Source organism: Hyla sarda, chromosome 1 (genome assembly GCF_029499605.1).
Source record: "Hyla sarda isolate aHylSar1 chromosome 1, aHylSar1.hap1, whole genome shotgun sequence".
Lineage (NCBI taxonomy): Eukaryota > Metazoa > Chordata > Amphibia > Anura > Hylidae > Hyla > Hyla sarda.
The window spans coordinates 590,330,587-590,344,466 of NC_079189.1; the positions used below are offsets into that span (position 1 = coordinate 590,330,587).

General features: G+C 44.5%; 1 protein-coding gene across 2 annotated transcripts in view; it reads left to right on the forward strand.

Moving 5' to 3' along the window:
• The window catches only part of RICTOR (RPTOR independent companion of MTOR complex 2), a 200,969-nt gene that overhangs the window by 109,105 nt on the left and 77,984 nt on the right, over nucleotides 1–13,880 (forward strand). For both annotated transcript variants that reach the window (XM_056546097.1, XM_056546101.1), the window contains exons 6-10: nucleotides 2,328–2,391; nucleotides 5,172–5,298; nucleotides 5,984–6,153; nucleotides 8,262–8,329; nucleotides 12,127–12,194. In XM_056546097.1, coding sequence (XP_056402072.1) covers nucleotides 2,328–2,391; nucleotides 5,172–5,298; nucleotides 5,984–6,153; nucleotides 8,262–8,329; nucleotides 12,127–12,194 — 497 coding nt within the window. The remainder of the gene's footprint in view (nucleotides 1–2,327; nucleotides 2,392–5,171; nucleotides 5,299–5,983; nucleotides 6,154–8,261; nucleotides 8,330–12,126; nucleotides 12,195–13,880) is intronic.

Consider the following 13,880-nt stretch of genomic DNA (forward strand, 5'->3'; position numbering starts at 1 on the left):
CAATGGGTGAATGCTGCTGAACACCAGCTGAAGCACAGCACCCTGAACGTCTTATATGTATGGGAATGTCCATATGCGTATATTTGCGGTACACTACAGTTGTATGTACCCGAACAATTTGGCACGTTGCATACGTTTTTATCCTGTACGGTATTTTCTGTGTTATACATTTGTATACGACCGCATACTACGCCATATACCTGTCCTCGCGGCAGCAGTTCAGGCCAGTACCATACCAAACACTGCATCTGAGCAAAAGTGGCGCTGTTTCTAGAAAGAAAGTAGCCATGTTTTTTTTTTCCCGGAATCTCTTGATCTACATGATGAAATGAGGATTTTGTGTAACAATGTTATCTTATGTTATCCTATGGGTGCGTTCACACGGCCGTCTGTCCCTGTTTTATTTATCCCCGTTTCGGTTCCGTTCTTGCAGGTTGTAAATGAATTAAAAACGGTTTAAAAAAAAAAAATCTTATTCATGTCAATGAGATTTTTTTTACAATCCGTTTACATCCGTTTGTACCCGTCTGCACTCATTTTCGGTTTTTTTGACGGCAGAAAAAATGGCACGTGCAGTATTTTTTCTTCTGCCGAAAAAACGGAAGGAAACGCGGATACAGTAAATTTAACATTGAAGTCTATGGAAAATGGATGAGCCTTTAATGTCATCAGTTTGCATCCGTTTTTTTTTTTCTTCAGTCCGTTTTTTGATCCGTTTTTACTTCTGAGAATGAGTTATTAACTGAACAATAATGGATTCAAACGGATAACATGCGTTATTGTCCGGTTCTTTTTTTAAGGTCCGTTTTTTTTTTTTGACGGGAGAAGAACGGGACGGGTCTAGACGGCCGTGTGAATGCGGCCTAAGTAGTCGGGATGTAAGAAAAAATCGATTCGCGCGATTATCGCAATTTTTTTCATTTGGCGATACTGAATCGATTCAAAATATTTTTGAATCGATTCTTTTAGGGATGTGGAATTTGTATCTCCTGACGCCCGGAACAGCATGTCCCCGGCATCAGGAGATACAAGTTCAACATTTGTGGAGCCGGGCAGGCCGGATCTGACGCGGCAGCGCTCTGGGTGTATGGAGCGGGCTCCGACTCGTGCCCGCTCCGTACTCTGCGACCCCCAGCTGATTTCAGTAGTCGGGGCCGCTAATGCATCACCGCCGCTAGTATCCAGCATGCGGTGCTCTGCATTGTGTATGGAGCGGGCGCCGGACTCGTGCCCGCTCCATACTCTGCAGCCCCCGGCTGTTCTCAGTAGCCGGGAGACGCCGCTAATAGCCAGGCCGCGGCTGGCTATTAAAGGAGTAGTCCGGCGCGCACTTTTCTCGTTTTATCCCGTCCGGGCTGCAAAATAAAAGAAAACGCACTTTCTCTTACCTGCCAACGAGCCCCCAGTGCTCCGGTACAGGTGTTCGGTCCCCGGGCTGTATTCTTCTTACTTCCTGTTAGCCCGGCACGTCACACGGAGCTTCAGCCTATCACCGGCCGCAGCGATGTCCCGCCTCGGCCAGTGATAGGCTGAAGCTCCGTGTGACGTGCCGGGCTAACAGGAAGTAAGAAGAATACAGCCTGGGAGTTGTAGTTTTGCAACAGCTGCAGGCACCCTGATTTGGAAACACTGGGCTAGAGGGAGGGTCAGGGATGAAGAGGTGATGTCAAAAATACTTCAGTTGTATGTACCAGAACAATTTGCATACGTTTTTATCATATACGTTATTTTCTGTGTTATACATTAGTATACGACTGCATATGTTAGCCAAGAAGAGTCAGGTTTAGAGCACTATTTGCAGAATATTCTATTTAAAGGGGTTCTCCGGTGGATTTTTAAATCAACTGTTGCTAGCAAGTTAAACAGATTTGTAAATGACTTCTGTTAAAAAATTCTTAATCCTTCCAGTACTTATTAGCGGCTGTATACTCCAGAGGAAATTCTTTTCTTTTTGTCCCGACCGCAGTGCTCTCTGCTGACACCTCTGTCCATATCAGGAACTGTCCAGAGCAGAAGAGGTTTGCTATGAGGATTTGATGGTACTCTGGACAGTTCCTGACATGGACAGAGGTGTCAGCAGAGGTGGTCAGACAGAAAAGAAATCCAAAAAGAAAAGATTTTCCTCTGTAGTATCCAGCTGCTGATAAGTACAGGAAGGATTAAGAATTTTTAATAGAAGTAATTTACAAATCTGTTTAATTTTCTGGCACCAGTTGATTTAAAAATAAAAAAAATTGCCACCGGAGACCCCCTTTAATGTAGGGTCTGCTTTCCATCTCTAAACCTCCAGCCTGCGCTTAATCTGTAATCTCTGCTCTTTTTTTCAGGTGCATAGATATTCAGCAAAGTAATGAAGTAGAAAGGACGCAGGCGCTGAGACTGGTCAGAAAGGTAAATTACAGGCAAACTGATCGGCGTCATTGTAGCTGTGATTATTTTCGGACATGATCGTGTTGTCTTGTACAAGATAGTTTTTTATTGTTTAAAGGGGTACTCCGGTGGAAAACTTTATTTATTTATTTATTTATTTTATTTATTTATTTTTTTTTTTAATCAACTGGTGCCAGAAAGTTAAACAGATTTGAAAATTACTTCTATTAAAAAAATCTTAATCCTTCCAGTACTTATTAGCTGCTGAATACTACAGAAGAAATTCTTTTCTTTTTGAAACACAGAGCTCTCTACTGACATCACAAGCACAGTGCTCTCTGCTGACATCTCTGTCCATTTTAGGAACTGTCCAGAGCAGCATATGTTTGCTATGGGGAAATGGACAGGTTCTTAAAATGGACAGAGGTGTCAGCAGAGAGCACTGTGGTCATGATGTCAGCAGAGAGCACTGTGGTCATGATGTCAGCAGAGAGCTCTGTGTTCCAAAAAGAAAAGAATTTCCTCTGTAGCAGTATTCAGCAGCCAATAAGTACTGGAAGGATAAATATTTTTTAATAGAAGTAATTTACAAATCTGTTTAACTTTCTGGCACCAGTTGATTTAGAAAAAAAAAAAAATAAGGTTTTCCACCGGAGTACCCCTTTAAATATACTTTCTGCTTATCTAAGTAATAAGAGAGTCTATAGGGGCAATTTATTAAAAGCTTTGTGCAGTAAAGAGAAGTTACGTTTTTACGCCCAACATTTCAGAACTAAAATTTGCAACTTTTGATGAACTGATTTCAATCATTGACCTCGGTGTCCCTGCCTACAAAATAATGTATACAGGGTGTCATGCAGCTTTCCTAGACTTCTGACTGTCAGATTTGCCTTTTCTCTTCATTCGCACATTTTTCTGCAAACAGTATCTGTGAATTATCCCAGTGACACTTATTTAAACTGCACTTTGGATATGGCTTTCCCAGCCTATATATATATATATATATATATATATATATATATATATATATATATATATATATATATATATAGGAAGGTTACAAAAGGTTTTGTCAAATATATTTCTACATGGACAATTTTGACAATAAATCGGACCATCATTTATGTGTGTAAAGTAGTGATTTCCAACCAGGGTTCCTCCAGTTGTTGCAAAACTACAACTCCCAGCATGCCCGGACAGCCTACGGCTGTCCGGGCATGCTGGGAGTTGTAGTTTTGCAACAGCTGAAGGCACCCTGGTTAGGAAACCCTGAAGTAAAGTAAAGAAACACTCTAGGAATAACCAATACTGTGTTAGGCCTATTTCTGCCCTGGAGCATAATGTAGGGATTCTCTTCTTGGTGTCATGCTCCATCCCCTGCAATAGACGTCACACTTATTAGTTTGGCCTTAAGTGTTACAGTCATGTTTGGTAGAGTACTAAGTCAAGAAGGTAGTGTGAACAGGATGAAGGAGGTAGTGTGAACATGGTAGCCACTTTCCAAATGATAATCACTCTGTAATCAGCTAATATTTATCTGGTAGTTGCTTTCATTTTCATTAGGGAAATGTAGTATTACAGGGCTAAGAGAGTCCTCCAGAGCATCCCTCTGGCTAAGCGAGTACTCCATAGTGGCCCTCTGGCTAAGGGAGTCCTTTGGAGTGGCCCTCTGCCTAAGGGAGTCCTGCGGAGCAGCCCTCTGCCTAAGGGAGTCCTGCGGAGCAGCCCTCTGCCTAAGGGAGTCCTTTGAAGTGACCCCTCTGCCTAAGGGAGTCCTTTGAAGTGACCCTCTGCCTAAGGGAGTCCTTTGAAGTGACCCTCTGCCTTAGGGAGTCCTTTGAAGTGACCCTCTGCCTTAGGGAGTCCTTTGAAGTGACCCTCTGCCTTAGGGAGTCCTTTGAAGTGACCCTCTGCCTAAGGGAGTCCTTTGAAGTGACCCTCTGCCTAAGGGAGTCCTTTGAAGTGACCCTCTGCCTAAGGGAGTCCTTTGAAGTGACCCTCTTCCTTAGGGAGTCCTTTGAAGTGACCCTCTTCCTTAGGGAGTCCTTTGAAGTGACCCTCTGCCTTAGGGAGTCCTTTGAAGTGACCCTCTGCCTAAGGGAGTCCTTTGAAGTGACCCTCTGCCTAAGGGAGTCCTTTGAAGTGACCCTCTGCCTAAGGGAGTCCTTTGAAGTGACCCTCTGCCTAAGGGAGTCCTTTGAAGTGACCCTCTGCCTAAGGGAGTCCTTTGAAGTGACCCTCTGCCTAAGGGAGTCCTTTGAAGTGACCATCTGCCTTAGGGAGTCCTTTGAAGTGACCCTCTGCCTTAGGGAGTCCTTTGAAGTGACCCTCTGCCTAAGGGAGTCCTTTGAAGTGACCCTCTGCCTTAGGGAGTCCTTTGAAGTGACCCTCTGCCTTAGGGAGTCCTTTGAAGTGACCCTCTGCCTTAGGGAGTCCTTTGAAGTGACCCTCTGCCTAAGGGAGTCCTTTGAAGTGACCCTCTGCCTAAGGGAGTCCTTTGAAGTGACCCTCTGCCTAAGGGAGTCCTTTGAAGTGACCCTCTGCCTAAGGGAGTCCTTTGAAGTGACCCTCTGCCTAAGGGAGTCCTTTGAAGTGACCCTCTGCCTAAGGGACCCTCTGACTAAGGGAGTCCTCCGGAGCAGCACTCTGCCTAAGGGAGTACGTTGCAGTGGCACTCTTGACTAAAAGCTAGATGGAACCATGTTCCCCCCCCTCCCTTTCTTGGCATCAGATGTTTCTCCATGTGAAATCCTGGGTTGAGATGTGAAGTTACAATGAGCCTTTTTCCTTGTTTCTTTCAGATGATTACTGTGAAAGCTTCCTTATTCCCTAGCTCTATAACTAATTCTTTGATAGCGGTAGGAAATGATGGCCTCCAGGAGCGGGACCGGATGGTGCGGGCCTGCATAGCCATTATCTGTGAACTAGGTAATAACGCATTGCATCTGACAAAAAATCGGTCACAAAATTACACTCATCTCATATTTAAGTAAAGGCTTCACTTTATTTTATATTGTTAGAATTTCTCATCTGACAAAGCCCTTTTTATACTTGTATTACTGTTTGCATTGCCCCCTATATATTCGGTAAACTTCGCCATTAAAGGGTACTACGCCCCTAGACATCTTATCCCCTATCCCCAGCGGCAGGACCCCTGTGATCTCCCTGCTGCACCCGGCATTCGTTTAGAGCGTCGGGTGCAGCGCCGGAGGTTCGTGACGTCACGGCCATGCCCCAATCGTGACGTCACGGCCACGCCCCCCTCAATGCAAGTCTATGGGAGGGGGCGTGAGGGCCGTCACGCCCCCTCCCATAGACTTGCATTGAGGGGGCGTGGCCGTGACATCACGATTGAGGCGTGACCGCGGAGTCACTAGCCTCCGCCCCGCATCGCCAGTCATCCGGCATGGAGCGAAGTTCGCACCGTGCACCAGATGTCTGGGGTGCAGCAGGGAGATCGTGGGGGGGGGTCCCTCGTGTTACCTCCTCCTGTCACGGCTTCTTGTTTGGCCCTGTCGTTTTCCCTTTGATCTTTGTGCATTGTTTTATCTAGTGTCTGTTTCTTTTTATTGTGCCTTTGCCATGAAACACTTTGTTCTTTGGTTTCCTGCAGCACTTCAAAACCCAGAGGTGGTGGCGCTCAGAGGCGGTCTCAGTACTATCCTAAAAAATGTGATCGACTGCCAGTTAAGTAGAATAAATGAAGCCCTCATCACCACAGTCCTGCACCTCCTCAATCATCCAAAGACGCGGCAGTATGTGCGGGCAGACGTAGAATTAGAGGTATGTGACACTTTCTGCCTTTGCTGCTGGTTGTGTTATGGGAACATGAATACTTGAATGTGCCGGAGCTGTAGTACCAGGTACAGATGTGCCAGATGTGTATAGATATCAAAGGGGCCATGTTGTTGATCTCCTTTCTGCATTGTATTCAGGTCCACACCCATCACATCAGGGGGTCAGGGGCATAACTATAGGAGGTGCAGAGGTAGCAGTCCCACTGGGGCCCTGGTGCCTAAGTGAGCCCCAAGACATATCTGCCCCATAAGAGAACAGTATTGTAAATGAGACATGGTAGACTTGGGATTGTTTTGCAAGGGATTTATACTGCACACCTTTTGGGACCTTACTCTGGCGGAAAACAACTGGCTCCAGAAAGTAATACAGATTTGTAAATTACTTCTATTTAAAAATCTTAATCCTTCCAGTACTTATCAGCTGCTGTATGCTCCAAAGGAAGTTGTGTAGTTCTTTCCAGTCTGACCACAGTGCTCTCTGCTGACACCTCTGTCCATGTCAGGAACTGTCCAGAGCAGGATCACATCCCCATAGCAAACCTCTCCTGCTCTGGACAGTTCCGGACATGGACAGAGGTGTCAGCAGAGAGCACTGTGGTCAGGCATAAAAAAACTACACAACTTCCTCTGGAGCATACAGCAGCTGTAGTACTGGAAGATTAAGATTTTTAAATAGAAGTAATTTAGAAATCTAGAAATTTCTGGCACCAGTTAATTTGAATGCATTTTTGTTTTTTCAAGGGAGTACCCCTTTAACCCTTTAACGATGCAGGACGTAAATGTAAATTGTCCTTTTTTCCCTTTTACCCCCAAAAAGTGTTAAATATATATATATATATATATATATATATATATATATATATATTAATAAACATATTTGGCATTGCCGCGTGCATAAATATCCAAACTATGAAAATATAATGTTAATGATCCCGTACGGTGAACGTAAAAAAAATTACAAAAATAGGCCAAAATTGCTGCTATGGTATCAATAAAAAGTTCAGATCACGGCGCAATAAATTAGCCCTTATACCGCCGCTTATACGGAAAATTTTTTTTAAGTTATAGGTCAGCAAAATAGAGGGGATTGTAAACGTACTAATTTGGTTAAAAAGTTTGCTATTTTTTTAAAGCGGTACAATGATAGAAAAGTATGTAATCATGGGTATCATTTTAATCGTATTGACTCACACAATAAAGAAAACATAAAATTTTTACTGTAAATTTAAAACGAAACCTTGCAAAATTGCGTTTTTCTTTTCAATTTCCCCACACAAATAGTATTTTTTTTGGTTGCGTCATACATTTTATGGTAAAATGAGTGATGTCATTACAAAGGACAACTGGTCGTGCACAAAACAAGCCCTCATACTAGTCTGTGAATGGAAATATAAAAGAGTTAGCTATTTTTAGAAGGCGAGGAGGAAGGACCGAAAACGTAAAAATAAGGCCAAAATGGGCTGAGCCCTTAAGGGGTTAAAGGGGTACTCCGGTGAAAAACTATTTTCCTTTTAAATTAACTGGTGCCAGAACGTGGGGGAGGTTGGGGAATTAGCGTGACACCACGGCCCAGAACCCAATGGGAACAAAAAGTTGAGAATGCCAGGGTGGCGTGCAGGTGATCACGGGGGTTCCCAGCGGCAGGACCCCCCCGCGATCAGACATCTTATCCTCTTTGGATAGGGGATAAGATGTCTAGTGGCGGAGTGCCCCTTTAAAGTGAACTTATCATCACTCAAAAGCTGGCCGAACCAGTTGGTTCTCTGACAGCTCTTCCCTTCCCCCCAACCCGCCGGCCTTTTTTGATAGAAATCTTTATATAACAAATCTATCATTCAGGCCTGGTGGGGAAGGAGAAGCCCCTGGAGACCACCCTGTTGACTCATGGCTCAGGCAGCATGAAAGTAATGGCGGGTTCAGTCTTTGTGATTGCCTTTTTTTTAACATTTTCAATAACACATGAGTCTTTGTGATTGTTGTGTGTTTTTTCCTATAAAAAAAAAATGGTGCTCAAGTATTAAACTATGACTAATTAATATCAGTGTACTTTTTATTATTATTATTATTATTATTATTATTTTATTTTTTTTATAGCAAATTTTAGCACCATACACAGATTTTCACTACAGGCATAATCCGGACACAGCAGAAGGGCAGCTAAAGTAAGTTGTTAAACAGTGCGATGTCTGTGTATTGTTTTTATTTATTTATATATATTTACTTAAATAAATAACAAAAATATTATAAAAAAATATCTATCTATATATATATATATATATATATATATATATATATAATTTATTTAATGATATATATTTATTTAAATAATATTTATATATATATTATTTACCGTATATACTCGAGTATAAGCCGAGTTTTTCAGCACGATTTTTCGTGCTGAAAACACCCCCCTCGGCTTATACTCGAGTGAACTCCCCCACCCGCAGTGGTCTTCAACCTGCGGACTTCCAGAGGTTTCAAAACTACAACTCCCAGCAAGCCAGGGCAGCCATCGGCTGTCCGGGCTTGCTGGGAGTTGTAGTTTTGAAACCTCCGGAGGTCCGCAGGTTGAAGACCACTGCGGCCTTCAACATCATCCAGCCCCCTCTCACCCCCTTTAGTTCTGAGTACTCACCTCCGCTCGGCGCTGGTCCGGTCCTGCAGGGCTGTCCGGTAAGGAGGTGGTCCGGTGAGGAGGTGGTCCGGGCTGCTATCTTCACCGGGGAGGCCTCTTCTAAGCGCTTCGGGCCCGGCCTCAGAATAGTCACGTTGCCTTGACAACGACGCAGATGCGTCGTTGTCAAGGCAACGGCTCTATTCCGGGCCGGAAGCGCGGAGAAGAGGCGCCCCCGGTGAAGATAGCAGCCCGGACCACCTCCTCACCGGACCACCTCCTTACCGGACAGCCCTGCAGGACCGGACCAGCGCCGAGCGGAGGTGAGTACTCAGAACTAAAGGGGGTGAGAGGGGGCTGGATGATGTTGAAGGCCGCAGTGGTCTTCAACCTGCGGACCTCCGGAGGTTTCAAAACTACAACTCCCAGCAAGCCCGGACAGCCGATGGCTGCCCGGGCTTGCTGGGAGTTGTAGTTTTGAAACCTCTGGAGGTCCGCAGGTTGAAGACCACTGAGGGCGAATGATGAGAAGAGGATGATGAAGGGGGGGGGGTGTGGGGATGATGAAGGGGGGTGGGGATGATGAAGGGGGGGGGTGTGGGATGATTACAAGGGGATGATGAAGGGGGGATGTGTGGGATGATAAGGGGATGTGTGGGATGATAAGGGGATGTGTGGGATGATGACAAGGGGATGATGAAGGGGGGATGTGTGGTATGATAAGGGGATGTGTGGGATGATGACAAGGGGATGATGAAGGGGGGATGTGTGGTATGATAAGGGGATGTGTGGGATGATGACAAGGGGATGATGAAGGGGGGATGTGTGGGATGATAAGGGGATGTGTGGGATGATGACAAGGGGATGATGAAGGGGGGATGTGTGGGATGATGACAAGGGGATGATGAAGGGGGGATGTGTGGGATAAGGGGATGTGTGGGATGATGACAAGGGGATGATGAAGGGGGGATGTGTGGGATGATGACAAGGGGATGATGAAGGGGGGATGTGTGGGATGATAAGGGGATGTGTGGGATGATGACAAGGGGATGATGAAGGGGGGATGTGTGGGATGATGACAAGGGGATGATGAGGATGTTAATGACGGGTCTGGATGATGACAGGGGGGATGAGGTATTTCCCACCCTAGGCTTATACTCGAGTCAATAACTTTTCCTGGGATTTTGGGTTGAAATTAGGGGTCTCGGCTTATACTCGGGTCGGCTTATACTCGAGTATATACGGTATATTTATTTAAATAAATATATATGTGTGTATATATTACTGGTCACTTTGGGGGAGATTTATCAAAACCTTTGTAGAGGGAGAGTGGTGCAGTTGCCCATAGCAACCAATCAGATTGCTTCTTTCATTTTTAAAGAGGCCTGTGAAAAATGAAAGAAGCGAGCTGATTGGTTGCTAGGGGCAACTGCACCACTCTTCCTCTACACAGGCTTTGATAAATCTCCCCCTAAGGGATTAAAGGGAATATCCACCCATGAAATATCATTTTGTGTTACTTTTGTAAACAGGGTCAATATTCTACAATTATTAATTTCCTAACATATCTTCATAGCTGTCAGAGCTTCAAATCTCGTGCATAGCCATAAAGATAAAAGATAACATTCTGCCTGTCTGCGGCCACCAGTAGGGGGAGCTTAGAAACTTAGATCTCAAACAATGTAAGTAATTGTTACAGAAAGCTAAATGCTAAACATTTCACTATATAAAGATTAGAAACAACCCTCAACCTGCTGCCCTTTTACTATTGGCGTATCCCTGCATAATATTAGACTTGTGACCCAAGATACAGCATAAAACGATTAAGAAAAACTATCAAGCAAAAAGAGGTCAAAGGAGGAGGTCAGGAATTGTTCTGATTAGAGATGAGCGAAGTTACAGTGATTCGATTCGTCACAAACTTCTCGGCTCGGCGTTTGCTGGCTTTAGCCTGCATAAATTAGTTCAGCTTTCAGGTGCTCCGGTGGGCTGGAAAAGGTGGATACAGTCCTAGGAGATGAATCAAATCACTGTAACTTCACTCATCTCTAGTTCTGATAAACAGGCGGAGCATAGTCATGGGGTATAACAGCCGATCACAAGCTCTAGGTCCATTGTGTCTATGCCAAACAGAAAAGGTAAACTCAATGGGGCAAAGGAGACAAAAATTGTTTCACTGAGCAATTGATGAAAGCTTCTTGTCAAGTGTGACCAGTGTTTTCTGGCACACACAGTGATGCTGATACCTTTGGATAAGGTAGGACTTATTTAAGCAGTGTTGCGACCAAGATCATCTCTTGATTGCAGTTGTTTACTGCTATATGTCAGAAGGCTGTCAGCAGGACAATGCACCATCCACAAGGGTCGTATAGTTAGTGATTGGCTCCAGGAATGTGACTGCGAGTTATCCTTCCTTCAGTCCCCAGATATTAATCCTTAAGACATTTCTAGGTTACGGTAGAAGGGGATGTTCTGAAGATGTAATAATCTAATGTGTGGCAACTGTGAAAAGAGATCTTGTCCACATGGGACAATATTCTTGTAGAACTAGGGGAGATACCAGGTCGCTACCGCAAGAGTGATCCCGGTTAAGGGGCAGCTGGCCAGGCAGGGGATACAGGCAGGAGGGGTGAGCGGACACTGTAAATGGTAATAGCAAAGCAAACAAGGTCGAATGTCACAGAGCTAAATTGGTGTTTGTAGCAGGGCTGAGTAGCTCAGAAGCAGGCAGGTGGTGTAAGCTAGCTCAGAATTCAGAGGCGTGGTCAACAGTCCAGGTCATACACATGAGAATTAGCAAGGTCCCCAAGGATCAAACAGCAGGGTCAGGAAAACAGGCTCAGGTCAGGAACACAGGGTCGCAGGAACGGCAGACTGACACCTTCGCTATGTTTATACACATTGTTGCTCAGGCACCAGAGAACAGGTGGAACAGGGTGATATAGGTAGTGCCGGGCAGGAATTGAAGGAGGGCAGGAATCACGGACATGCACAAACCCTTAATGAAACAGTATGTGCACTGCCCCTATGGGGTGTGCTACAAACAGTTACCACCTGGGACAATACAGAGAAGAAAGTCAGGAGTCTGCAGTAAGGAGGGAGAACCAAGCGTGCGTCTTAGCTGAGGGGAAAAGCGGGACATGGTGCATGTCGGTGGCCGCCAAACGCTAATGGTACGCCAATTCACTTTCTAGTAAAAGCCTGCAAAATATTACTTTTCCTGTGTCCGGTATTGACATCTCCTTGTTTGCAGTTCATTCCTTCATTTCACATATACAGTATACATATATATATATAACTGTTTGTTTCATGGCACGATTAACCTTTTGGCTTTTTCTTTTTCAGAGAAGACAGGGAGGCGAGATTCCAGGCAAGCAAACTGGGGATTGTTGCAGCATTCCGATCATGGGCAGGTTGGTGCTGGTTATTATATACTTATATAGTAAGTTGTTGTGTTGCAGTAGCATCAGTCTCATAAACAAAACTGCTGGTCTTTGCATAAATATAAAATTAGATAGTTTTATAACTTTTTGTCTAGGAGAGAGGGTTCACAGATTGGAATTTAAAAAAAAGCAAGTTTAAATGTCCCAATTCACAAAAAGTTATAATTAATGACTTCTTTACTGTAAGAATAAAGACCAATGCCTCACGTAAGAGCAAAACAAACACATTAAGTGACCGTGAAGAAGCATGCTTTTCATGTGCTTTACTATATGGCACGCAACGCACAATTAGGAGCGGCAATACTTATACTTTCCATAGTGTTGTGTTCTGCTGTTACAGGGAACTAGAGATAAGCGAACTTACAGTAAATTAGATTTGTCACAAACTTCTCGGCTCGGCAGTTGATGACTTATCCTGCATAAATTAGTTCAGCTTTCAGGTGCTCCGGTGGGCTGGAAAAGGTGGATACATTCCTAGGAGACTCTTTCCTAGGAATGTATCCACCTTTCCAGCCCAACGGAGCACCTGAAAGCTGAACTAATTTATGCAGGATAAGTCATCAACTGCCGAGCCGAGAAGTTCGTGACTAATTGAATTTACTGTAAGTTCGCTCATCTCTACAGGGAACCCATGGGTAACCTAGCCTCTCACTGATAAGGGATTAAATAAATATGTTTTTTGCAGGACTAGAGACACTTGTATAAGTGAAGGGAATGTAGGGTCAATAGTTCAAGACTGAAGCTGTAAACCATTGGAAAAACTGCTGCCATTCAGCTAAGGCTATAAAAATTTGTAAACTCCGATTGTTAGCTTAAACTTTAAACATGACTATGGGATTCTGCTAGGGAAATCATGTTTTATAATAAATGCCCCAACTACCTCTCTCTGCTAGAAGAGCTTAGAAGAACTTGGTGGAACAGCTTCTTGGATTCAACTGTAAGTCTTTATAAATACATTTGCATATTAATACAGAGGAGTCGGAAGTACAAAAAACTGTGGAGTCCGAGTCGGAACATTTATCTACCGACTCCACAGCCCTGCACATTGCCCAATGTCAAACTCACGAATGGAAAGTCTGCTTAATTATTCTGTGTTACAGCCGCAGCTTTCATAGGACTACAAACTAGTTATTTAAAGGGGTAATTCGCCCCTAGACATCTTATCCCCTATCCAAAGGATAGGGGATAAGATGTCTGATTGCGGGGGTTCCGCCGTTGGGACCCCCACGATCTCTATGCAACACCAGGCGTTTGTTTAGAACACTTGGAGCGGGCAGCAGGGGTCATAATGCCACGGCCATCGTGACATCATGCCACGCCCCCTCAATGCAAGTCTATGGGAGGGGGCTTGGCATCCGCCAAGCCCCCTCTCATAGACTTGCATTGAGGGGGTGTGGTGTGACGTCACAAGGGGCATGGCTGTCACATCACGACACCTGCTGCCCGCTCCAAATTGTTCCAAAAGTTGGGCCAGCGGAGTTCCCCTTTAAGCCATTCATCAGTTTATGAAAGCTACGTAACAATGGCCCTGGTGTCACTGTAATATCACAGAGCAAAAGCATTTCAGATCTGTGTCACCTATAGGGTGTAATGTTGCCAATTACATACAGTGGAAAGATTCTGTCATTATCATTGTGTCAAGTGTCTGCTCTCGGT